The 26233-nt window shown below is 37.5% G+C and overlaps 1 protein-coding gene across 1 annotated transcript in view; it reads left to right on the top strand.

Annotated features, from left to right (window-relative positions):
* The window catches only part of LOC124171525 (histidine ammonia-lyase-like), a 42639-nt gene extending 18477 nt beyond the window's left edge, over positions 1-24162 (top strand). Inside the window, exons 6-17 of the mRNA XM_046550698.1 lie at positions 1852-1924; positions 2001-2067; positions 4759-4922; positions 6450-6589; positions 11608-11899; positions 18733-18872; positions 19892-20036; positions 20952-21038; positions 21766-21878; positions 22965-23095; positions 23347-23464; positions 23697-24162. Coding sequence (XP_046406654.1) covers positions 1852-1924; positions 2001-2067; positions 4759-4922; positions 6450-6589; positions 11608-11899; positions 18733-18872; positions 19892-20036; positions 20952-21038; positions 21766-21878; positions 22965-23095; positions 23347-23464; positions 23697-23819 — 1593 coding nt within the window. The 3' untranslated portion in view covers positions 23820-24162. The remainder of the gene's footprint in view (positions 1-1851; positions 1925-2000; positions 2068-4758; positions 4923-6449; positions 6590-11607; positions 11900-18732; positions 18873-19891; positions 20037-20951; positions 21039-21765; positions 21879-22964; positions 23096-23346; positions 23465-23696) is intronic.
* Positions 24163-26233: the final 2071 nt, after the last annotated feature.

The raw sequence follows: 26233 nt of genomic DNA, 5'->3' as shown, positions 1-26233 counted from the left end.
TTTAATTCTGCTTTTTGTTTTCAATATGATCTACAAGGAATGCAACAGCCACATCTATAGGCTGTCAATAATTGATTCAAGGAAAGAGTATTATAGTAGAAACCGTACTATGGCTGCACTATGACTGTGCTATGGCGGCTGCACTGTGACTGTTCTATAATAACTGCACTGTGACTGTGCAATGGCAACTGCACTATGACTGTGCTTTAACTGCACTGTGATGTTTATATTTAAGTGCGGTTTAAGTGGAATTATAGGACAGTCCCTTTATCATAGTTACAGTTTAGCTTTAGTACAGTCGCAGCACAGATTTTTTTGTATGGGTATATTTATGTTATAATTTCGAAGTTACCACCAAGTTATCTTCACATTTTTTGTAGTTTGTGAAGTGTTGACGAGACGATTTTCATTAATTATCAGTGTGCGTAAGTTAGCGTGACTAGACCATAACTATTTATCTTGATGGCAATTGCTCTAAAGAGTGCGATGATTCATTACTAGCCAAGCTGATTTGGTATAGTCGGATTCAAAAGTATTGCAACAAATAGAGCCACTTTCGCCGCAGTTTGGAAATCGAGTTTCGGTATTTTCTATTGTACCAGTGGGAGGGAAATTTGAACAACATTCCCACTTCCCGCAATATTTTTATAACAACATGACAACATGAAAGACTTGTCCCAATAAAAAAATGCACTGCTGAACAGAGCGGGCCGAAAAATGATTTATTTTTGGATCCAAATTGCCATGTGCAGAACAAACGTTGACTGATATCAGATGGTCAGCTCTCAGATCCTTAAAGTGATCAAAATAGAATGATATTTACCTCTACTTCCAAGGCTTTTGGTTTACAATTGATCGGAAATTCTAGCGAAATTTGGAGACGAGCATCTATCGAGATGAATTCATTAAAATTAAGCCCTAAGTTTTCCTGAATATCACACAATTACTTATACCACTTTTTTTACAGAGCGCGACCCGGGTTTCAATGAATTATCATCACCTTCATTTTAATTCATTGAAACCCGGGTCGCGCTCTGAAAAAAAGAAGTGGTATAAGTAATTGTGTGATATCCAGGAAAACTTATAATGGAATACCACACAGTTAATCAAGATAATTAAGCCATTTTAAGAATAACCAATGCTTAGTACATATAATGAATAGTTTGTTCTTACGAAATTCAAAGTTAATTTAAATAATTTCATTATTTTGGGATGCATAAGAACAATGTACAAATTCTGAGTGTACACACAACCACACCAAACAAAATGTCTGGCTTTCCGTGGCATCATTTCAGTGTTACATTAAGTTCGGCAGTGCTGAACGGAAGAGAATTGGGATCACGATGAGGAAATATTTCCTAAAAGAAGATAATACTGTCCAATAATTATAAAAAGGAAATGCTAAGGAAGCAAACAGTCTACTTCAGTACAATCCATTTACGCATTTTTGAGTCAAGATATCAATTGGCAGCGGGATCAGATCTGGTCGAGAATAATATTAACTAACTCATTATTAACCGTGTGTTATTCGATTTAAGGTTTCTTGATGACCTAATTTATCCTAACTGTTACTTATATCACTTCTTAAATATTAAGAAGTGGTATTAGTAATAGTTATCCAACCAAATAACCTTGATTGAGAATACTTTGGGCAGAAAGGTGGTAGTCGAGAAAAAATCTTTCCTTGCCTCTTAGTCTCCGGGCGTTATCTTTGCCTCAAAACCATTCAACGATAATTTCAAGCTTACCTACACGACAGAAGTGCAAATTTTAATGCCAGGAAAATAAGGTAATGTAAATGAAATAATGACACCAGAGTAATACTTATTCATTAATATTATTTTATTTTAGCTTACGAAGGAATCTGAAGAAGCTGTACAGAAATCTCGAGATCTTGTTGAAAAGATTTTACAAGAAAATAAAGGTAAGCTCCGCATTGATTAGATTTAAAATTATATCCTTGTATCTCTGCAAATTGAAGTAAACATTTGTCTTTTCAGTTGTTTATGGGATCACGACTGGGTTTGGTAATTTTGCAAGAACAACCATTGCTCCAGAAAAAATCGAGTAAGTATTTCCTCTGATGGAATATGACTAGGGTTAAATAAAAAAGAATAAAATCTGCAAAGGAATAAAATCTGAATAAAATCATGGAATCAGCGCTAAAAATCATTTTCTACACATTTTAAAATTACTTCACAATTTTTATTAGCAGCAAAAGGTATTTTCTCAAAGTCAAAATTATATAATTTCAGCATGATTTATTCCCTTCAATTACAAGCAACTTCTAACATGCTCTCACTAAGCTGAAAATTTTTCACGTGGATTTTTACAGAAGCATAAGCCTCAGATGTTATCCATTACTTGAAGATGATATTTGCGTACTTCCCGTCTAAATACTGTGCATTTTTATGCGTAAACTCTGCTACAATGCGCATAATTCATTGCGTTGTTTGTCCTTCAGTTTTCAGTTACATATTGTTCCATAATAATAACAGAACCGGATTATCGGGTCCTCATAACACAGGAATTGAGCTTTTATGACGATGGCAATTAATAATATGCTTGAATTTTATATTCAAAGAGCGCAAAGTGATAACGGTCGTGGCAATTATATGTTATTTTAGAAAATCCATGCCTGACGACAATTTTAGCTTTCCAATCCGTGTGACAATGACAGCAACGAACGATAAAACGCGGTAGTGGATGAATTTGAGAAATACTTCTCGAGAGATGTGCACTATTTCATTGAGATTATAATTTTTAATATAAAATTTAGAAAAGCTGTAGCAAAGCAAAGTTCTTCCCATTATTTACTTACGGCTGAGAATATACATTCCCATGAACTGCATTCATAATCGTGTATCGGGCGTCACTTGTTTTCAATACGAAAAGAATTTCTTTTTCGTCACACAGCTGAAATTAAAAGCATTAATACGTGTTATTGTTTCATTATAGCACAGGTTTTCATATAAATATGAAAAACGACTCATCTTAAAAGTGAAAATATCTGAAGAGATCCCACTTCACCTAAAGCGAAGGGTCGTATGAACCAGAGCCTCCCATTGGCCGTTGGTTTTAATGCCCACATGATTGAAATCGTTGGTGGGATCATAGAATTTCCACGTGATAGTTTTAGATGCAACCCACAGTACCGGTAAGCCATGAGGGTGTCTAGTTACCAGGCATTATATCCTCGAGAAAACTGTAAATGGGGTAGTTACGACGTACTACACAGCTGAAGCGATTGGTAGCGGATCATCAGTTCAGACAGGTCGTATCTGTTTCCTCAATATCTATTGCCAAGCTTTAGACTACAAAGCTTGCAAAACACTTCAACGCATCACGCTACGTGGAAATTTAAGAAAATTTGTCGATTCGCCTTGATTTCTCGGGAACATAAAATGCATATTGTGGCTCGCATTTATACATTATCAATGTTAAATTGAATCATTTCGGGCATTATTACTCTCTAAAGCTTGAAAGCACTAGGAATATTGAGAAGGATCGTGAAATTAGAAAGAAGAAAAGTATCGCACGTTACGCGCATGATGTGCGAGAAATCTGCTGCAGCAGGCAACTTTTGTTGGAGGACGCATTATTTTATTCCAAAAAGGGACGACTTTCATCAAAATGAATAAAAAATATTATTATATTAATTGCATGGAACCACACGTAATTTACATTCAAGTCGAAAAACTAAATAATTGATCAAACCAGTGAGCACAGCTCATTCAAAGGGATAAACTTTAATATAGATGATTAAAGGCTTGTCCTTGATTGTATGGGACCACAAATAATTAATATTTACGTTGAAAAACAAATGAATTAATCGTACATCTTCACACATCTCATTCAAAGTGATCAAATTAACCCTTAACCGGTGACGTGCGGTCTGAGAGACCGCTGCGTTTCTAAAATTATGAATTTTTTCAAAATATCTATATTCCTCGTGAGCGTCATAATTTTGTATAATATGGACATGGCACTTTTAAAATTTAGCGTTCTTATTATTTATTTCTGAAAACTTGAAGCTGAATTTGAGTAGCGGTCTGTGAGACCTCAGGTCACTAATTGGAAATCCAATAAACGTAATGCTGGTGGAAATGAATCATAAAGTTATTTAAAACAATTCCTAGTGATTTTTCAAGAATAATAATTATATAATAAATTTGCAAGGAAGCATTTTTAGTTTCATAACGTGGATAATTAAGTAGTTCATTAAAAAAATTAGCATAGTAAAAATAATAACTCATGTGGTTTTGATATCAGTTTTTTGATCCTGTTTCAAATAAAAATTTTAACTGAAAAAGTTTGTTCGTATATGGAATGCATAATATTAAATATAAGTTTTATAATAGTTGAGAAGTCAAAGAAACATCCAACTGAACAATAAAAATGACTTTGCAACGTTTTACGAATTTTTGTTTTATTGCGGTCTCCCAGACCGCATGTCACAGGTAGTGTAACAAGAATTGCACGTCACTGGTTAACGGTTAACGTAGATGGATAAAACTATGTCATTAATTAATGTCTGGGACCACGCACAACTAATATTTACCTTGAAAAACTAATCAAGAGATCACTCATGTTAGCATATCTTATTCAAAGTGATGAACTTAGATTAAGATGAATACAACTATGTCATTAATTGTATTGGACATCACGGAATTAAATAAAGGAATAAATGCTTTGGGCAAGGTTTAAATGCTTGTTATGTGAGAGTTTGATTTGTAAATTCCTTTTTGTGTCTCATAGAGAGTTGCAGTACAACTTGATACGGTCACATGCAGCCGGAGTGGGGCCCCCCTTACCCCCCGAGCGGACGCGGATGCTGCTGGCATTGCGTATCAACGTTTTGGCCAAAGGATACAGTGGCATCTCCCTGCTCACACTACGACAGCTTATAAAGGCGTTCAATGGTGAGTTGGATTCGATTGAAACATTATCTTATCACCGTAACCTGACTAATATTATTTAACAATGATTGAAAATCATGCGAGATTAATATATGTGCAATTTGCATGTACTCAACATAAAATCAACGGAGTTTTGAAAGCATACTAATCAATTCAATTCTTAAACAGTATTAATTTTAAAGTATGCGAGATGGTAACATGTGCAATGCAAGTATCGAAAAATAAATTTAATGATGTTTTGAAAGCATATTTATACGCCCTCAATCAATCGTAATTCCTATTATAAGTTCCTACCTGAAGCACGAATATAATGAGATTAAGAGTAAATTCTCGCTGATAAACGAGTGAAGTACATGCATTAAATGGTAAAATAGCTGAATTTTACTTCTATTAGTAAAAAAAGACAAGATACCTGAGTTTAAGGAGCTATGTAGTCCAAAATAAGCAATAAATGAAATGCTCCATAAATTTGAAGACAATCTGTTCATTTTTACGTCGCACCACATAATTTAGAAGATTTTACTAAAACTAATGGCGGTGCCGCTCAGGCAGGAATTTTTGGATCGTGAACAAGGAACGTGAGCCATGGCATGGCCCTTCATTGTTTATATTTCACAGCAAAACCAACAGTACCGATCATTTTCCAATTAAGATCTTGCCCCTAAATATTTCCTGTACTCGATTTTCCTCATAATATACCCGTTTCGTTTGCGCGTAAAATCAAGTCACTCGAATTGGATCACATGATATTATTGTGGTTTATGTTCGTAACTTGCAATTTCGATGTAGAAATTGTTTGAAGAAATAAATTGTTCACATCATTAAAATTGAGAAAGTTGTTTTAAACACCGCAATCCTCTAAAAACTTTGAAACGAGTGGCTTAATTGGAAACTGAACGGGAATGTTAGTTTTATTGTGAAATATGAAACGCAGGGCTATGTTATGACTCACATTCCTTATTTATGTTGATATGAATCCTGCCTGAATGGTCCTACCACCCAGATTATGGATGTATGTGTTTTCACGAGTAAGACGTATGAGAGATCCATATAGTCCAATAAGCACTTGAAATTAAGGCAAAATTGATGCTTTTAGTAATGAACCTTTCTCGGGGAGTATGGTATTGGAGGAGGCGACCGACGGCTGAGGACATTTGCGCCATAAGGGAAGGGGTAGGTAGGGAAGGTTGGAGAGAAACTAGGCGTCGGCAGTAACCTGCTCTAAACGAAAGGCGCCTAGGGGACCACGGCTTTACGTCCCATCCGACGGACGGAGTGTTGAGCTTGAAAGGTCCTCGACACATAATTTAAGCAGGGATTGGGCAGTTCTGAAAGTTCTTTGCCACCGCCGGGATTTGAACCCGAGACCGCCGCGGCGCGCGCCGGGTGGGAAGCCAACACTCTAGCGACCACACCAACCCGATCCCATGAACCTTTCTCCTATTGGCTGATTGATGCCTGATGGATCGGAAAATCAATGTATCGAACATTAATCCGTCGAATTTCACGTGATTATCTTTCTTCCTGCAGAGTCATGCTTGTCGTGGGTGCCGGAGCAGGGGTCGGTGGGGGCGAGCGGTGACTTGGCGCCCCTGGCCCACTTAGCCCTGGGACTCATGGGCGAGGGAAAGATGTGGAGCCCAGACACTGGATGGGGAGATGCCAAATACGTAAGTACCACTCGCGGCAAAGAGAGATGAATATTAGATCGATAACATTTACAAGTCGAAATCAACTCGATGAAGACCAATAATTTCTGATTCGAAAAGAAAATATTTGTTAAAGTTCACTATGCATTAACATGTGAACCCTCTCACAAACACAAAAAAATCCGCTTGCGACGCTGAAAGTTCTGTCGATTTTTTTGAACGTGTGGTCGCGGATCGCCGGGAGTTGTGAGTATCCACGGCTACCGTCGTGACGCATCTAAATACGTGCGACTTCAAATTATATTTCTCAAACTTATCTCAATCAACAATAAAACAAATTGGTGAACGATCTTATTGGACATTAGATCAGGAAACAAGAGGAACAAAACCCTGGACCGGTTGGCGAGGATGCACCTCTGAGATGAGCATATTTTATGGAACTTTCACTGGACTGACATGTACCAAAAAATAACTCGAATTCATCGTTTTTTGCCGGCTTCAAGTACTCTGAGTAAAACAATCTTAGTACATATTAGGCTACGTTGGTGTAGCCCACTTTCTGAGTTATTTTTTGTGCTGCCCCTGAGGACTGGCACATAAGTCCAATGCTTTTGCGCCAGGAACTCAGGAGAAAGAAAAACATAGCAGAAGCTGCCACGATAGGAATCCGACGATGCAAAGAGGTCGAAAATGCCAAATTGTCGAAAAAATACTCGTTTAAATATGTATTTAAATTCTAAAATTTCGATTTTAAAGGTTATATCTACCTGGAATGCTAGTCGCATAATATGCTCAGCAGTCTTGTAGCACCTTGTCCGGTATAGTCCACAAATTTCCACAGGGGAGAATGACGCCTCGGTAGTTTAACTGGCTAAAGCACTCGGCCGGAAATCGAGGGATCCGGGTACGAATCCCGGTCAAGGGGAATGATTTTTCCTCTGTGGATTTTTCGCACAACCTGTGCATTGCGGGCGAATCCGTAAAAGTTATCAACGTGGCCAGTCCCGGTACACTTAAATTATCTCTACCTGTCGGATTTCCAAAGAACGACTCTGGATCTCGTATGGCAGATAAAAGTCCTCGCCTACCACATCGAAGATCGTTGGTTCGAGTCCCGTCGGAATAGGTTGCCACTATTCAAGGCATGGATGTGTGTGATCGCCTATTGCTATCTGCTGCTGACATCTCCATTGTAAAGGCCTCATACTGTTGAGATGCATAAAAATGAAAAAGTACTTCATTTCCCACTTCAATGTAGGGTGAAAATCTTAGTCTTTTCATGGCATGATTAACATTGACTATTTTTTTGCGAAGTTGAAAATCAATCGCACATTTCGGAACACGATTCTTCTCGAGCATACTACCTTTTTCATACAATGCTGGCGAAAGTAGCGTGGCATTGTCTCAAGTATGAAAAATTCAGCCGTCGTTTCATGACGATTTCAAAATTTAAACAGCGCCGGATAAAAAAAATTTTGCGACATCATTTGAATCGGTAACGTGTAAACTATAGCCCAAAAGGCGAATTTCAACCTTAAAAAATGAAACAAAAAATATTTTAAAAACACTTTTTTCCAATAACAGTATAAAATACACGAGAGTGTAAAAATTGTCTTCTAATCGCTTGGAGAATGAAGTGTGAGAGCTGATTTGGTCAATTAGAAATTAGTTTAGAAGAGGAAGATCTAAAGCTGGAAGCTGTATAAGATATAAACCAAATCAGCACTCGTACTTTATTCTCCAAGAGATGAAAAGCTTATGTTTTTTATTTTCTCGAGCATTGTTTACTGATTTTGGAAAAAAAGTGTTTTTTTAATCTTTTATTATTTTAGTTTTTTATAATAACTGATTTTTTAATATTAAAAAATTAAATATGAAAATAAATCGGAACTGAATGGTCTTAAACTCGTTTCCTGTGACGACTTTCAATGTCAAAAGTTATCGAAGAAACTAGCGCAACATATTGAAAAAATTTAAAACTATTTTTCCACATGGAAATTTACCTGATCAGAGGACAAAGTAACAAAATTCCAAATGTCTGATTATTGAACTTTGCATTGTCATCAAAAGCAAGCAAAAGTAAAAAATTTTAAGCCGATCCGAAAATGGGAAGTGGGTTGAAAATCAATGACAATATTCAATCCATGAAAAAAATAGACTAAGCAAGTTAAGAAAAAGATTGTAAAATCTCTGCTGCGACCAACTGCGACGAGGCTCGCTCGCGAAAAATGACCCAGAAAGCTACGAACGTACCGGGCAGTCAGCCGAGTGGCCAAGGAAGCACGGCCATCCGCCATTTATAAATACACGTTTGCAGTGGCGTGACTAGGAATATGCTTTGGGGGGATTAGGAGGGTTAGTGGGGGCCAGTGGCGCAGCGAGGGGGGGTTTTTGGGGGATAAAACCCCCCCCAGCGCTCTGAGAAATTTTTAAGTTTAATCCATTTTACTTATTTGGATCAGTATTACTAATAGTGTTAGGATTCATCAAATATCCCTCAGAAAGCCGTAAAACTCGCAATTTTGAACCATTATTCTTCTAATTTTTCTGGAGGAGGGCCCCCGCAACTCCAGCTTACCCTGTTGGGTATGCAACACCCCCACACCCGCAAGTATTAGGTGCGCCTAAAACCCTCCCTAGCCTTAATTCCTAGCTACGCCCCTGTTGGGGGCTACCCCCCAGGAAACGGGGAGCTCAGGAAAATTAAAAAAATAACATGCCTGAAAATGCATTTTACATCACTTCGCCACTTAAAATTTATACATCCCCTTATCCCCCCATAGTTACGCACCTGCACGTTTGAGTAGTAGAATAAAATCTAGTTAGTATACATGCTTGAATTTGAATAGTAAAGATTGTGCCAATCAACGCACATTAAACTTTTGGTATTACCGCTTGGAACCATTTGGCTTCACTAAAATTTTAGAAGAAGATCCAGACAATTTAATGTTTTTTTTTTTAAATTGAGGGCGTTCCTTTCCAATTTTATCGGCCTTAGAGATATTTATTTCACATTGAACGGATGATGTTATCATAGGCCGGTAGTGACGCCGCTGAGATCAAACGAAATGGTCAAGATCGATGATGAAAAATCGAGTTTGGATCAAAACTCGAAGATTATAGCTCGATCATTGATTGATAAACCTCGATCTTTGATTGTGAAACCTCGATCTTTGATTTTGATTGAAATCGATTTTTCTATCCCTAGAAACAGGCTGCCGCTAGCGAAACCGAATTTACTGTTCCTAAAGAAATGGTAGATCAGCCGATGAAGAGAATAATTCAGAAATTAAGGAGCATTTTTTCGGTCGATTAATTGGTTTCATCGGTTTTTTTTTGGGCCACAGGAGCATTTTTCCGGCATCGAACTTTCCAAGATACATCACACTTTTACAAAATATATTTATTTTTCCATTCGCCAAAGTGTTGAAAAATGCATTGCGAAACTATATCATTTTATAATTAATTTATTCAAAAATAAACTACATATAGCGTTATATGCGGCGCCGGGAGATATGATGTATTTCTAAAGTGGTCCATAAGATCATTTAGTTTGGCTCTCCTCTTCTGAAGGAGGAATCCATGAAGTCATTACGAGGTATTGATAAAAATAACTTCCGGGATTCTAGCCGAGCCGACGGAATTTAACTCGATTAGAATCCCGATATTCAGGTAATAACTCAAATTGCCGAGAAAGTCATTACTCCTTACTTTTATATCATGAGACAGGGTTCATTATAGCGTAGGCAAAGAGAAAAAATAGACTTATTGTTAGAAACAAAGTTATCACCAATTCTCCATTTGCATGATTTTTGTTGGCGCAGGTTGGATTAGAAAGAAAGAACGTCCATTCTCTTTGACACTCAACGGAAGACTCCGCCTCTTTATTAACGCAGCTGTCAGCTGTTTTTCAATACATAAGTCAGAAGACACAGATGGCACTACTTGTGTGCCATGGAATGCCTTGAAAATATTGCAACTCCCAACAATTTTCAATCCCAAATTTACTTACCTGTATTTCACCCAACAACTGTAAATATTGGTCCTTAACGTTTGGAACAATTACCCAAGACCACATTTGGTGGGAAACCAGAGAATTATTCCTTAAAATTCAGAGATTCAATTGGGTGGATTCCGGCGATACTTAGTGGAATTTGCTAAACTTTTTGGATGAATAAATTCGATTTTATTTTTCCACAGAATAATTTATTAAAACACGACAATGGTTTAGACTTTTAACGTCATCTACAGAAGGTGACGTTAAGCGTCAAAACCGTGGGCGTTTTTGATAAAAAATTCTGTAGAAAAAAAACAGCTAAATTTATTTATAAAAAACAGAGATTATTTTCTAGATCCGAAAAGACGACAACTGGTGTCCACCGTAAAAGGGTAGTTTCCTTCATCAAAAAAAACGAAGGGCATTGATTGCGAATCGTTACCGACCATTAGTGTATTCATAATATACAAATTATTTGGTTTTAAAAATCCCAGTTTAGACGAATGGCAATGGTCAATTTTATCCTCATTTGAAAAAGGCCAGATTGGCGCCCATGCGATGCCACTCCACGTGACGTCACAGGGATCTTGTTTCTATACGAGTAGATAGGAGTTTTACATCGTCTGAGATTACCAATGCATGCATGAGGCACAGAGCTAAGGGAAACGTCTATTAATAATCACCTATTACTACTGCCTATGGTCGGAAAGTTTCCTTCGTTTGATAAGGTATTAATAATCCTTATTTAAGCCAAACGCTACCTGCTAGCATCCTGCGTCGTATCAGCGCTCAATGCCTCGCCCCAAGGTCACCTCACTTGCGGCAGCGGGAACCAGAACGACGTCACACGGGGTTTTCCTAGCATTCATACTTAGCCGTCGCGTTTTCGCGCGCTTGAAATTTTTCACTTTTCATTTAATCGCGAAAAATAGATATCATCATTTAAAAATCTAAAAGCGTGAAATACGTACTCCAGGAGTAATAATCTTTCGATTTAGGCAATAAAAAAATAATAGGAAACAACCCAATTACTCCCTCGCAGGTGCTGGAGTCACACGGGCTGTCGCCCATCCGCCTGTCAGCCAAGGAAGGCATCGCACTCATCAACGGCACCCAGCTGATCACATCGCTGGGTGCGGAGGCGTGCGAGCGGGCGGAGTGGTTGGCGCGGCAAGCGGACGTGGTGGCCGCGCTCACGCTCGAAGTGCTCAAGGGAACGTCCCGCGCCTTCGACTCCGACGTGCAGAAGATACGACCGCACCGCGGGCAGGGCGCCGTGGCCAAGAGGCTGAGGGCACTGCTCCACTCCACAACGCATCCATCGCAGATTGCGGGTGAGTGCAAATCGGCTAAAAACTGATAAGTTTTGAGATTTTTCAATGATTTTTCCACGGTGAAGAATGATCGTAGGCTTTCCCGGCGTATAGAATTGTGGAAGGTTACACGGGATTTCTCCAACTCCATCTCGCCCATCGAAACGTCGGCCGAGATGGAGTTGGAGAACCTGACCCGGTGGAAATCCCGTGTAACCTTCCATTTTTCCATGGTGTTTGCGAAAAAACTCATGGCTCAATACATGGGTTTCTCTAATCTTTTCAGTGCTTTTATATCGTGCATACAATTTTTCATAATGTTTTCGAAAATTTATACCGGACCAATCGCTGCTCTTACTTTACGAGCTTTCCGCTCAGGTATTGTACCCCACAAGGTGCCTGGAACGGTATTGCTTGCGCTCAAGAGCCAAAATTAATTACTAAGTCCAAAAAATACTGAGACATTGTTAAACGCTGGGATAGATAAGGTAGAGTCTCACTCATCTCGCTGCAACGGAATCCACAATGGAATTATGATGGGCATTTCTGCCTTCCTTAAAACATGTTTTAACTAACTGATCGTCTATTACGTTGACAAGAATGTCCTTTAAAGATATTCTGTAGATAAATTCGGTCAATAAGGTAAGCTTTAATATCTCTCAGGGAGCTGCATATTTATATTATACATATTAGGGATGGTCGGATCTGATATCTCGGGTCCAAATATCCGCGGATATTGCCCTTCATCGCATACATCGGATCCAAAGTCGCGGAAGACATCGGATCTGGATCCGAAATTTTAAATGATAGCTTCAGTGAATGCAACGCGCAATAAGGGTGGAAAGAGTTCCGATTCTCTCCTCGAATGCGCCGTCGCATGCGATTCTTGTCCTACTCATGAACCGTTTTGTTTGAAAGCTCTCGCAGAGGTTACGTAGGAGAATTTCAGCCGTGGAAAATAAAAAAGGCAAAATATGACTGGCACATTGTGTGACCCTTCCCAAGAGATTGAACAATCATCGGGGGAATCTCAGCGTCAGGAATTTGAAAATGCATTTGGATCCGAAATTATCCGATCCGAAAGATCCGGCTCCGAAAATCAAGGATCCGATCCGAATCCGGATCCGAAAAAAACCCTGGATCCGTCCATCCCTAATACATATTGTATCTCAGTGTATCAATTCGGTACATTTTAATTGAATAAAGGAGTAATTTATTTCACCCTCTACATGACTCCTATTGTCATCGTATTGTATAGCTATGAAATGAAGTCGGGTACTTGCACTTTTTTCATAATTCCATCTAAGGATATCAAAAATAAAACACGAGCGGATTTCCACACAAATGTTAGCATTTCCAAAAAACGTTAAAGCCCCATTTAAGGCGGAAATCACGTGACTTTGGTCATCAGATTGACGTGGAATGTCGATAATAATCTGGCATATGATTTTTATAACTATAATAAGAAATTAAAATGGTTCATCACAACCATTAAAGTACATGAAGATTCATAACAATAGCATGAAGAAAAAATAGAGAAAAAATCTTTGAGGCCGATAAGAACCTGTAGATGCCACATTCAAGGAATATTATGGTTTAGGCAAGACACTCAAAAATAAATGTCAAAGTCACCGCTGTAATGTATACCAAGGTAGTGAATGTTTATGAATATCAATTGCCAATTATTTGACCAATAAAAAATTAATTTTTGGTATCATCCCTCAATAAGACAATGGACGAATATTTCAACAAAATTTCCGAAAGGGCATTGCTGTATAAGGGTGAAAAGTCCCCCCTCCGGGATTTATCCCGTATCCAGGGCATACAATTTGGGATCAAATTGGACTAACACCCCCACACTTCCAGCCCTCTGGTGGCCCACCAGGGCCGGCTCGAAAATACGAAATTCACTGTTTTTTTTTTAGATATCTCAGACTAGAAAGGATATTTTAATGCGGTTTGCGTCTTATGAAAGCTCTTTTAATGGAGTAGATTTCCGCTTGTTTTCAAGAATTTTCAGCGAGACAAGGTGAAATGGCGTCTATTTGAAAATTTCTAACTCGTGTTTTTATAAAATGTTTTTGTGAGGGCCATAAAGGAAAATGGTTTTCCGGTGACATTTTTAAATACCTTTCGGATAGTATAATGGAAAAAATTTTAGGTAGTAGAGCATTGCGAAAAAAATTAGGATATGCGATTGTAGTGCCCACTACAGGGACAGAATTTTGTGGAAACTGGTGCCAAAAATGATTTCGGGGCCCTTGGAAACGCCCGAATAGGCTAAAAACATTCCCGTACCACCAACTCCCCTCAAACTCCTCTCTCCTTTCAAACCTTAGACCACATATGATTGAGAAACGTACCACGAGAATTGATTCAGCGTCATCGATGACCTCCTTGTCAGATATAAATTCATGGAGATTACCCCAACGACCCATGGGATTTCATTACAAGTTAATGACAAGGGTGTGCTGTAATGAAAAGAGCAATTTTTCAAGTTTTCAACTTTTTTCTATTTCGCATACAAATAATATTAATATGGTGAACAATATCTTGTCAAGCAGATGTGATAAATTCACCCCATCTAGAAGTATGGACATATTGTCCTCGAACAGTTTTTTAAGGAAATGAAATTGAAATAAAAACTGAACAGATAAGAGTTAGTTCATCTTATCCACGACAATAGGGTCGTTCAGTCAGACCCGAAATTGCAATTCATGTAAAAAAAATTCGGGAGATGGAAGTAAAAGGTAAGTTATGACGAAAAAAGAATTCAGTCATTCCATTGAAAGTTTAAAATAAGGTATGATATGGAGGAGGTGACCGACGGCTAAGGTCATTTTCGCCGTGAAGGACGGTAGAGAAGGATGGGTGGAGAGAAACCCGGCGCAGAGTGGACGGAAATCGAAAAAAGCTGGCCAAAACTCGCTGTAGCCTTAATTATAGCCAGATTAATGAAAATTTTTGCATATTACGTATTTTAAAGATGCAAATATACTTATTTAGGATGATTTATTCCACAATATTTTTTTGGAGGGCGATGAAAATTTTAAAAATTAAGTTAAGTGATGCGGGAAGCATATTTGCCTAGGACAAGTCGAAATTTTTGAAGTGGTAATATTAAAGGAAAGATAGAACTTCTTCCACTTATAACAACGTAAAAGCTATTAAATAGCGGCGCAAAGGGTAAATGATGATTAAAAATTGCTAATGGGAGTTTAAACTTGAAATTATGGATATTGAAGCTAAATAATATAAATTATACCATAAAGCAATATTTTTACCACTAATTTCTCAAAAAAAATTGCTTACACTGCTAGTCTGGGTCCGATAATAAAGACTCCTTATCTTTCAAAATATTTTATTCTGTCACCAGAAGATTTTTCACGTCCTCAGGTATTTTTTTGCGTTACGGTGAACCCCCGCAGAACAAGAAATGAAAGGATCTGATGTAAGCAGAAGCCTATGGAAAAGGTCAAGCCGATGTCCCACGGTCAAATTTGCGTCAAAATATTTTGATCAAAATTTTTGTCCAAAAATTTTGATGCAAATATTTTGATACAACTGGACTGGGGGTGTCCCACGATGCATCTCATTTTGATCAAAAACAAACGATAGACGATATTTATGTAAACAACTAGGAAACTTGTGGAGGTGGAGGATTCTTTCTTTTTAAGCAGGCGAAATTGTTTGAACAGGCCTCTTGAACATTAAAGATGCGAAAAAAGAAAACAGAGGGAATGCTGAACTTGGCCTTGGCTGGAAAAGGGGTATGAAAGCGTTGGAATAAGCATGCTAAACATGTTGGAGAAGGAGTTGGTCGCCGATGTTCCCGTTTATTATCGATAATAATTGACGACAAGTCAGGATATTTTCATGTCCCTTATCAGCAAGGTTGAGGGCAGAATAAAACGCCAGGATACAAACGTGAGGCAGTTTATTCCCGCGAGGAAAATGTTATTAATAAATGATGGACATTGTGGTTGAGGAGATATTATGAATAGTGCTGTAAGCGTGCATTTAAATCACATTTTTCTCTCCTAATCTAGCAGTTTCTAAAATAAGGTCCTTATCCTATAATCATAGTAATAGAAACGGGCAGCTGTAGTGTTTCACAGGTACAATCGTCGGTTCATATTGGTCATTTCTCCAGCTGCTCGCTCGCATTGTATGCCTTCCATAAAGCGTAAAATTCGGCCTCGATACCTTAAGTAAATCTTTTATTATTTCCAAAACATCCCTCCTGGTATTGCGATTCTAAAGATTGCTTCCTTTCTATTTAAGATCAACTGATTATTACGGATTTCCTAGTTGAGAGCTTCCATCGCCTATCACTGAGACGAATATTTGCTCATATTTACCTTTAGGGCCACACCAGGCGATGAAATAGACGATCACGAACGTTTATATATATTTGAAATAATGTTTTGTGAATTCACTTCGTGGTATGGTGATATTATAAATTTAAAACTAAACCTTTTAGTATTCCATACAATACTAATGAAAAAACTCAACCGGTTTCGATCTTTTCAGGTCCTTATTTAGAGGTTTACGATTAAGATAACGACCTGAAAAAGTGGAAACCGGTTGGGTTTTTAATGCATACTGTGTGGAATACAGCAAAGTTTATTTTTGTGTCCATAATATACATAATTATTAATTAAACTACTCATGCAGACGATAAATAAGTTTAACGTATTTGGCCTGTGTGTCAGCGCTTGGCGATGCTTTTTTGTCAAAGGCCCTGTGATTGGTTGGTTTCATCCAATTGGATGAAAATTTAGAACCTGTCCTATTCATTTGTACAAATCGGTGATTTGTAGAAACGATAGGACCAAAAGCCAGTTGGACAAAATTTTGACCGTGGGACAGGGTGCGCGTCAGTTGCATCAAATTTTGATCAAAATATTTTGACGCAAATTTGACCGTGGGACATCGGCTTCATGGTTTGTGGCAATCCTAGGGTCTTTTCTGGTATGTTTTCACGATATCTTCTTATATCCTTGTGCCAGGCTTCCAATGTATCTTCCCAAGAGAAAGAATGGCATGTTTCACCATTCCCGCTCAATGTATTAAAAATTCGTGAATAGTTGGTGGCATGTGATGCCATGGATAAATTTTTTCGTACAGTTTAGCTGTTTTAAGACAGCAAGTTGAGAAAATCGTATCATTTACTAGATGTCTAGGCGATACAGCTCTCAAAATTACTGAGAAGCGGGTACTTAGGTCGTCTGAAATACCTATAAAAGAGTTTATCATTGCACTCTATTAGGATAGTCGATTAAGAATTTTACCAACTCGAAGATATTTTAATAGAGCGGCAGGAAGTTTTAATGACTTTTTGAGCAAATTTTATTCAAATTCAGAAGTCCATAATTCACTCTGGAGAACTCATCCCAATTTCGAAAACATTGATGAAAAAACATCTTTTAATAAGGCTACAAGCAATTTTTTTAATTTCTCGTTTTCCAAAAATATTTTTTTGTGTAAAACCTCGAACACCAATGATTTCTTCTGCTTCATGGACCTCCCTCTATTTGCCAAGACCACAATATGTAAATCTCGGCGAGTCATTCTCGTTGTATCCATAACTGGGCAACTACATTGTGAATGTCCATTGGCACAAACTTCGACAAGGAATAATACTTAATGGAGACTGATGTTGAGCACTCGGCTAGAAATGAGCGAGCCAAGAGCTAAGACGGTATATTAGAAAATAATCCAATTTGTTCAATGGAAAAATTCGCACATGCTTAAAGTAAAAGAGGAAATCAGGGTACATAAAGGGGTAGCCGCCGAGAACAAAGGCATGCGAACCGTTAGGTTTATTGCCGTCCGAACGTGGCTTCCGCGCAAAGGCCCAAGGATAAACGGTCATAGAGGTTACATATCATAAAGGCACCGAAAATTATATGCAGTTGAATGAACTCAAGATTCAGGGAAAATCCAGTCTCTCAAACGGACTGCTACGCATATCACGCTAAGTTCCCGAGTGCCGACCCCGTGTATTGCGGGTCCCTGAGCGCGAGAACCTCCCGACATCAATTTGCTTTACCACGAAAAAATCAGAAAATTGCAAGTTTGCGCAGGATTTTATTCTTCCGTTACATAGAATAAACATCACTCCAACTTTTGATGAAAACATCTCCGCGGAGGTAAGTAAGTTTTTCTTTGATTTAGTTCAAATTTACGCGAAAAACAGTTAATTTTTAATAATGTATGATGGTCATTCGGAAAGTGATATTTTCCAAGAATCATAGCTAAATAGCATAGATATATACTAGCGTTATATATTCGCCAATAGAATAATATTTACGTTTAGTCCGCACACCAGGGCAACAAACATTGAGATATTTTGCAAAAAATGTAGATTTGGACTTCCGCGATATTTTGTCACTTTTTGAAGGATAATATGCATATAACGAGCATAAAAAATAAAAATGCGTTAACATATTTGGGTATCTAGGCATTCTAGAACAATACTATGTTAATTTTTTATCAATACAAAATGGTAAAAATTTGGCAGCTTTTTTCGATTTCCGCCCACTGTGCGGCGTCAGCATTAGCCTACTCTTAACTCATCCGACGGACGGAGAATTGAACTATTCACAATATGCATTACATGCTTTATTTTAATTAATGCTCATACAAAATTACTGTTTTTGAGTCCTAAAATCACGTTTTCAATATCAAAAATCCCTAAGTTCCCCTGTTGCCCTGGGATGTTTCCAATACACTTCAGGGCAAACACCCAATCCAATCTCCGGTAAACCTCCCCCATTTCAAAACCTACTGATTACATGCATACAAAAAACTGGAAGGATGTCTAATACTTCTAATATTTTCTCTTTCAGAGAGTCACCGATTCTGCAACCGAGTTCAAGATGCTTACACTTTAAGATGCTGTCCACAGGTCCATGGAATAGTTCATGACACAATTGACTTCGTTCATGGGATCATCACAGTAGAAATGAACAGTGGAACGGATAATCCTGTATCCTTTGCCAACACTACAATCTTGCTCGGATTTTTATGTTTGAAATAGGCAATGCCAGACTGTGAGCTCAAAAAAAGAGATTATAATTATTTGTATTTCATCTATTTAGAAGAATTTCAGATTTATCCGTTAATATCACCTATGTATCCAACAACATGGGGGTGCAAAAATTGCCTTTAATTTTTTCAGTTCAATGGCAAATGATTGGAAAACCATAGTTGAAAATATCAGTACCCTATGTCCACTAGGAGGCGTGATCCAGGCAGTTTCATTTTTTGTTAAGCTATCTATTCCCATTTTATACTCTGTGACGTAGGCAACACGGATGGCAGAGAGTTATTTTAATATCTGTGGGAGTATCATGCAGTGGGTCCTTACTTGATGATACTTCGACACGCTACATGCCTGAGAAATAAAGTTTTATCCACTATGTTTATGTATTTAAAATGAAAGAAGAAAATAAAATAATTTTCTGCGCAAATTATAATTATGAGATGTCGTGTGGCTGGCAGTATTTTTTAGAGAGAATCAAAAACTAGAAATAATTTATTGTTCCGATTTTATTTTCTAATGAAAAGTGGCTAACACAAATACCAACATTGAGGTCTAAGTAGATAATTTGCTGAGGGAGGTTGAGTAATATAGTAGGCCCAGTAGTTCGAGTACAAGATATGGAAATATGTATTATGAATGCATGTACATCGATATTGAAAAAAATCAAATTTTTATATCTTAGACAAGGAAAAATGTAATTACAATATGAGTGCTTTTACAAGTGTACCAAAGGAAACTAACCCTCTGCTTGACCCTCCAAAACATTATTTTTAAAATGTTTTAGATAAATATTTAAATATGTACTTATTTCCTTTTCATTGATGTTACCTACCCTATAAGATATAAAGGAGAATAAAAACAAAACTTGAAGCTATGTTGTTGTATTGTAAAAAGTAAAGATTATATCCTGCATATTTAATGCTGAGCAAAAATGTAATAAATATTCCTCAACAATGCACTAGATTGTTTTTCCAGAGAGAGGAGAAATAATTTCTGCTGGAAACTTCCATGGGGAGTATCCATCAAAGGTATTAGACTATCTTGCCATAGGAGTGCATGAATTGGCATCCATGAGTGAAAGAAGAACAGAGAGGCTGGTCAATCCAGGTAAAGATGCTATTCTAATCAAAATCTCTCAGCCTTAATACGGTAATTGTCTCAGTAGAATGATAGTTTTGAAACATCCATTGTGAAATCATTTAAAATGCAGTGAAATGAATTTTCATTGACAATTTTAGTAGAAAAACTGTAATAATAATAAAAAATCTTTATTTGCCCGGAGATCTGATACATTTGCATGCATAGATATGAGGCACATCATAATCAATACATATATTCACATATTATATACAATTGAATATTTTAACGTTAACAGTCAATGAGATATTCATCAATAGAATAGAATAGCTTATTTTTAAAGTACCTTTTTAGATCGGATTTAAAAGCATTGATGCTTTGAACTCTCGATGGATTAGAAAGACAAGAGGTCTGCAACTCCACTAAAATTTTGTTTCTATGTTACCTTTGAAGCTAAAATATATGAGCACTAAAGGAAAAATTACCCTCGCTGCATTCAGGGTAATCTGTGTATTGGGATTAGAACATAGAGTCAGGTAAGCCTGACTACACCAAGAACTTCTACATGGATATTTCTCCTGTTGTAAAAGGAATTCTCACAAACCACAGCAATTCTAAACAAATTAATGACTCTCACTTTACTATGGTGGATACCTGACTTTATGTTTTCTATGGTTCCTACCACAAGAATATATCTGTATTGAGTGTATGCTTTTACATATGTTACATACTGATTTTTTAATTATATCTAAGAAAGAGCAACTTAACACACAGATTTATGGGCATAATTAGTGGACTGCATTTCTTAGTTCATTCATTAGTGAGATAAATCAATTTTTTCAAGAATATTCCTCGTTAATAAGCCAACCCAGAACAAAATTTTCTCATAATACCCATATCATAGGTAAAATAAGTTGTAGTATACGAAACCTCTGATTCTTACAGCTCTAAGTGGACTTCCTGCATTTCTGGTCAAAGATGGAGGCCTGAACTCAGGATTTATGCTTGCTCATTGTACAGCAGCTTCACTAGGTAAGACATTATCGAAGGAAGTTTTTCAACCATGTCATGTGTTTATCATATCAGTTCAAATCTGTGTTGAGCAACCATTAGTTGAGCAGTATCCACTTTGGTTTTGTTATCATAACATTTTGATGACTGATGCTGGCAAAAAGCGTTACTGAATGTAGAATGAAGTCCAGGAGAGATGTGACAACTTTCTCATTACTAATCACATTTGTACAACGCAATGTTATTATTGCCAATACTATCGATTTGTGTTCTACTATGTTACTGAATCTCAATGAGAGAATATAAATATTTCACAATGATTGCTTCCATTGAGAGCAGCGTTTGCACAGGGGCGGATTAAGGTCTTTGTTTTAGGGGTGTACTTCATCACTTTCCGCTGCCCCTAGCTAGTATGCTACATCTTTCCGATATAAAGCAGTATCTGACTATGAGTTCTTAAATGTGTCGACTAGTGACTTTTACATATTCATTAGTTATTTTTAAAAGCTATTATTTCAAGCCGGTGAAATAAACACTTCCATTGGAGACCCTCCTTAAAGATGGTCATCTTACAAATTGTTCCATAAATGATGGAGGGATGGCCACGCACCCCTTAATCAGCTTCTGCCTTTGCTTTTAATATTCCGAAGAATGATTATGTGGGTTCTCCTTTTTATTGGCCAAGAGCTGAATGAATCTAGAAATCTCCGAGAAAACTTGATCTTATAGGCATTTTCATGTCCTTCAGTTTCAGAAAACAAAGTGCTATGTCACCCAGCATCTGTTGATTCCCTTAGCACAAGTGCCTGCACCGAGGATCATGTTTCCATGGGCTGTTTTTCAGCCAGAAAATGTCTCAAGGTTGGTTAAATATGTCCTATTTTGTTCAAGGCGATACAGTGAAGGCCCCAAAAACAAATTTAAGTTACAACCACTCCCCATCAAAAAAGGCCACGGCCACACCAAGAGCCCTGCTAACTATCCATTTTTGTAAGATGAGGTCAAACATATAACAAATACATTTGCACTCAAAGAAACCTAATTCATTTTACTACTCATCTAAATTTCAATAAATATTATGTCGATATCCCCTGTTTCTATGGGGGGCAACTGTCCCCCTAGAAGCAAAAATAAATTCAGTGCAAAACAAAAGTTATGAACAAGTTTTCCTTTTGAAGAAAAATGATATTAGTATAAGATTTGGAACTAAAACGAAAATCATTATTTTTTCAAGCAAATAAATATAAAAACTAATATAGAAATTGCTGTCATAATTTCCTTCAAATTTTGGCTTCATTAAGCTTTTCTGTGCAAAAAAGCTACAACTTGAATGATCACAGCTAGTTTTGCCCCCCACCCATAGTTTTGATTCTGGGTATGCCCATGCATGTCAATCAATACTTCAAGACATCATCAATCTACAAATGAAAATCACGTTCATTCACCATGGTCTAAACTCCCCCAATGACCTCTAAGGGGCCATCCATTAATTAATAGCATTTGGACCCCCATCTTACCTTCGTGAGGTAATGTAAGATTTGGCTCAACCCCCTCCCTCTTATCTCACGTGATATTGTTCAAAATTTGTATTTCCAGTGTTAATATGATTTCAATGTCAATCAATGCTTCATTTTTTGCATTTATCAAGGAAAAAGGTTGTATAATTATTTTTATTTAAGATAAGTATTTAAGATTATTAATATTGCAGTATAGAATCACATTTTACGCTGTTTCTGGTGAGGAAAAAATTACGTGATACTTGCCCGGACCCCCCCTCTCTTTCACAAGAGATTGGATGAGAATCAGCTAGACCCCCTCGCCCCTAAACGTATCACATAATTAATGGATGCCCTCTGGACCTCTTCCCTGTGTGATTACATTAGAAACGCACTTCCTCTGTCACTGAAAGCCTAAATTTAAAGTACCTAATTTTCTTGCTTCCCTCAGGTAGTGGAAAATTGTGAACGAGTGATAGCCATTGAATTGTTGGCAGCTTGCCAGGCAATAGAATTTCTGAGACCATTGAAGACAACAACCCCATTAGAAGAAGTCTGTAAAGTGGTGAGATCAGTGGCGAGGTATGATACTCTATATTCTAGTAATAATATGCTCTGGATACACTTCAGTCTTGCCAACACAGAGTAGCACTGTGAACTAGTTTAGAACTTGACAGTTTGAAAACCACCATTTGTATGTACAATGCCATAAAAATTATTCAAATGTAGTTCTAAGTTACCTTATGGCTTTATTACTTCTTAATTTTGAATTAAGAGTAAGCAGTAGGCCATGGATACAAACTTGATCAATAAATTAAATGCTGCCTTTATAGGGAGTGGGATAAGGACCGCTACATGGCACCAGATATAGATGCAGTAACCAAAATACTTGTGGAAGGACAAATTTGGTCAGCTGTAAAAGGATACATTGAGAATTATCATTCTGCACAGGTGAGGCATAAACTTGAAATATCAAAAAAGGAAAAACTAAAATGTAATACTGCCAAGGCAGGGTTGATCAATTTTTATCACACCGAACAGATTAGTACCTATTTCAAAATTGCTTAAGTTATCGTAACATTTTATTTGTCAAATATCGCTAAACTGCAACAGATGCTTCCAAATGGAGTGAGATAATTTTATTATTCCATGGATTAACTAACCACTCAACTCTGTATTGCAGGAAATTGAAACGAGGGTGTTCAGTCCTACTGCAGTCATGGTTGGTGGACATCAGCGAGAACGTGCCAAAGCATCTCGAACCAATGGGAAGAAGAGACGTTACAATGAAGCCAGTGACCCTTAATTCTTCTTTAGAATCAGTGTTTTTTTTATTTTAGACAACTTTAATAGGAATTAATACCATACTTGTGAAAGTACCTTGATGGAGCTACGTTGAATGTAATACAAATAACTTCAGTCCCAATCAGAGAGGACACATCTATATTCTGGCGTTGCATGTAAAATCTGGTAAAATATTTTATCATATGATAGTGATAAATTTATCAATAATCATTGCTACAAGCTTTGGTAACACAAAATGATTGCATAAAGCTCATTCTTATGAAAAATTGTACAGGTTGGCCCTAATAGGGTAACAATGTAAGTACCAATGTATATTAATTCAATAAAAAATTATGGAACCATTTGATAATGATTTAATTTTACTATTGCCCTTAACATGGCTAAATTCTTCATGCTTTTATAGATAGTTGGAACCGCAGAAGCCAACAAAGAAGTAAAATTGTGATATTTATGCTTTTTAGGCTCTGGTATATAATCTTTGTCGATAAAATATATCATGATCTTGGGCATGATACAATAAGGTCAACTGCCCTGTCAACTCCAGGAATTACTCTCTTCCATATCTTACAATGGATGGATGCTTCTCCTTTCCATTCTATCATTCACTCATGGACTAAACCCATAGGCTGGCTTGAGTGAGGTGAGAGTAGAGCTCACCCTAGAATAAGCTACAGGGATATGAAATTCAGAGTAAGGGCCCAAGTTCCTTTCCTCGCACTTTAATGATATTTTCAGGAATATATGAAAGGCTTCAATTGTGATTCGAACCTAGAACCCTTCAATCAACGCTGAACCCACTAGTCTCTCATGCTTCCTCTTCCTTTTTATGAATGCATTTACCTAATTTTTACTCTCATGAGTCACTTCTGACCATGAAATGACTGCTTTAATTTCTTCTACTTGCACACCGGCCATCTTTAATTGATATCTTTTTCCTCTGAAAGAATGCCTTAATCGACTTTCAGAAGGTGCAGAAATATTCCAGCTATCAAAATGTAAATAAATTACCAGGTAATAGTGTCATCCAAGGCGAATGCTGTGAGATTGGCTTCAAGCTGTTACAAATCTATACCTCCACTGCACAAATGCTCAAAAATCGCCCACCCAATCAAATCCACTCATCCAGTAGCCCAACAATTCGAATCCGCTCAGCTGGCAGTGGCCGAAGCATAAACGCTCACCTCCAATTCTCCAAGCTTTGGAAGTGAGCGTTTATGCTCTGGCTACTGCCTGCAGAGCAGATTTGTATAGTTGGGATTCTAGATGAGCAGATTTGATTCGGCAGGTGGTTGTTGAACATTTGTGCAGTGGAGGTATTAAAATGCCTCATTTAATATCAGTTCAGCAAATATGTACATGGGAATAATTGCTGAAGTGAAATCATTCATATTTTCTCACCAATGGAAATAAAAAATTAGGAAAATGCTTTTCTTATGTTTTACAGTCACATTAGATCAAGGAATAGGTGGACCAGAAAAAATTGATGGATAACCCAAGATTCACTTCATGGGATCAAATCTGACCCATATGTTGCCATGCTGGTGATAATGACCGGGCTAAATTTATACAGCCTTAACAATTTTTTAACCTTAACATGATTTTAAAATCATAATTAGAATTGCCACTTGATTATTTGGCAATAGGATACGCTAACATTAAAAATTAGTGTACTAGATCCTCTAATGCAGAGGTCTCCAATTTACTATGCCACGAGGGCCGCATTCCAAGTTCCGAATCGCCCCGCGGGCCAGATAGCAAATTTGCCGATGACTGAAGTACTCGATTACAACGTCCACTGAAGTATCCGGTGGCGTATTTCTTATTTACGAACAGTTTAAGGCGAGTTTGACGTGTAGTACAGCGCTGCAATGCTCCTAGTAGCTTCTCACGGAGTTTAACGAGCGAGAATCGCGTGCTACTTGAAACGAGTGTGCGGGCCGAATGAAAGCCCTCCGCGGGCCTTATTTTGGAGACCCCTGCTCTAATACACTCCCACATATATGGTGGACTACTATCATAGCCTCCTTATCTACCCTCTACTTATTTTCCCTCACTCATTCGTCTTTCACTCTCGACACTTTGGATTCAATTAGACTACTCTGTATGGTCTCCTGAGATACTGCTTGGTTTCTCATACCCAAGTTTCTCTCTAACCATAATGCAATGTAGTTCAGGGGTGCAGCAAGGAATTACGGCTAGGAGGGGTTTTAGGCATAATTAATACTGGGGTGTCTGGGAGTATGGCATACCCGCCAGGGTAATCAGGAAGTGCAGGGTGCAGTCCCCAGAAAAATTTAGGATAAATAGTGAGTTTTACGGCTTCCTGAGGGATATTTTATAAATCCTTACACTATTCTATAAGCAATATTAATGCAATTAAGTAAAATGGATTTAACTTAAAAATTTCTCTGAGCA

The sequence above is a fragment of the Ischnura elegans genome, chromosome X (assembly GCF_921293095.1).
Source record: "Ischnura elegans chromosome X, ioIscEleg1.1, whole genome shotgun sequence".
In the NCBI taxonomy this organism is placed as follows: domain Eukaryota; kingdom Metazoa; phylum Arthropoda; class Insecta; order Odonata; family Coenagrionidae; genus Ischnura; species Ischnura elegans.
This window is presented reverse-complemented; position numbering and strand designations above follow the sequence as displayed.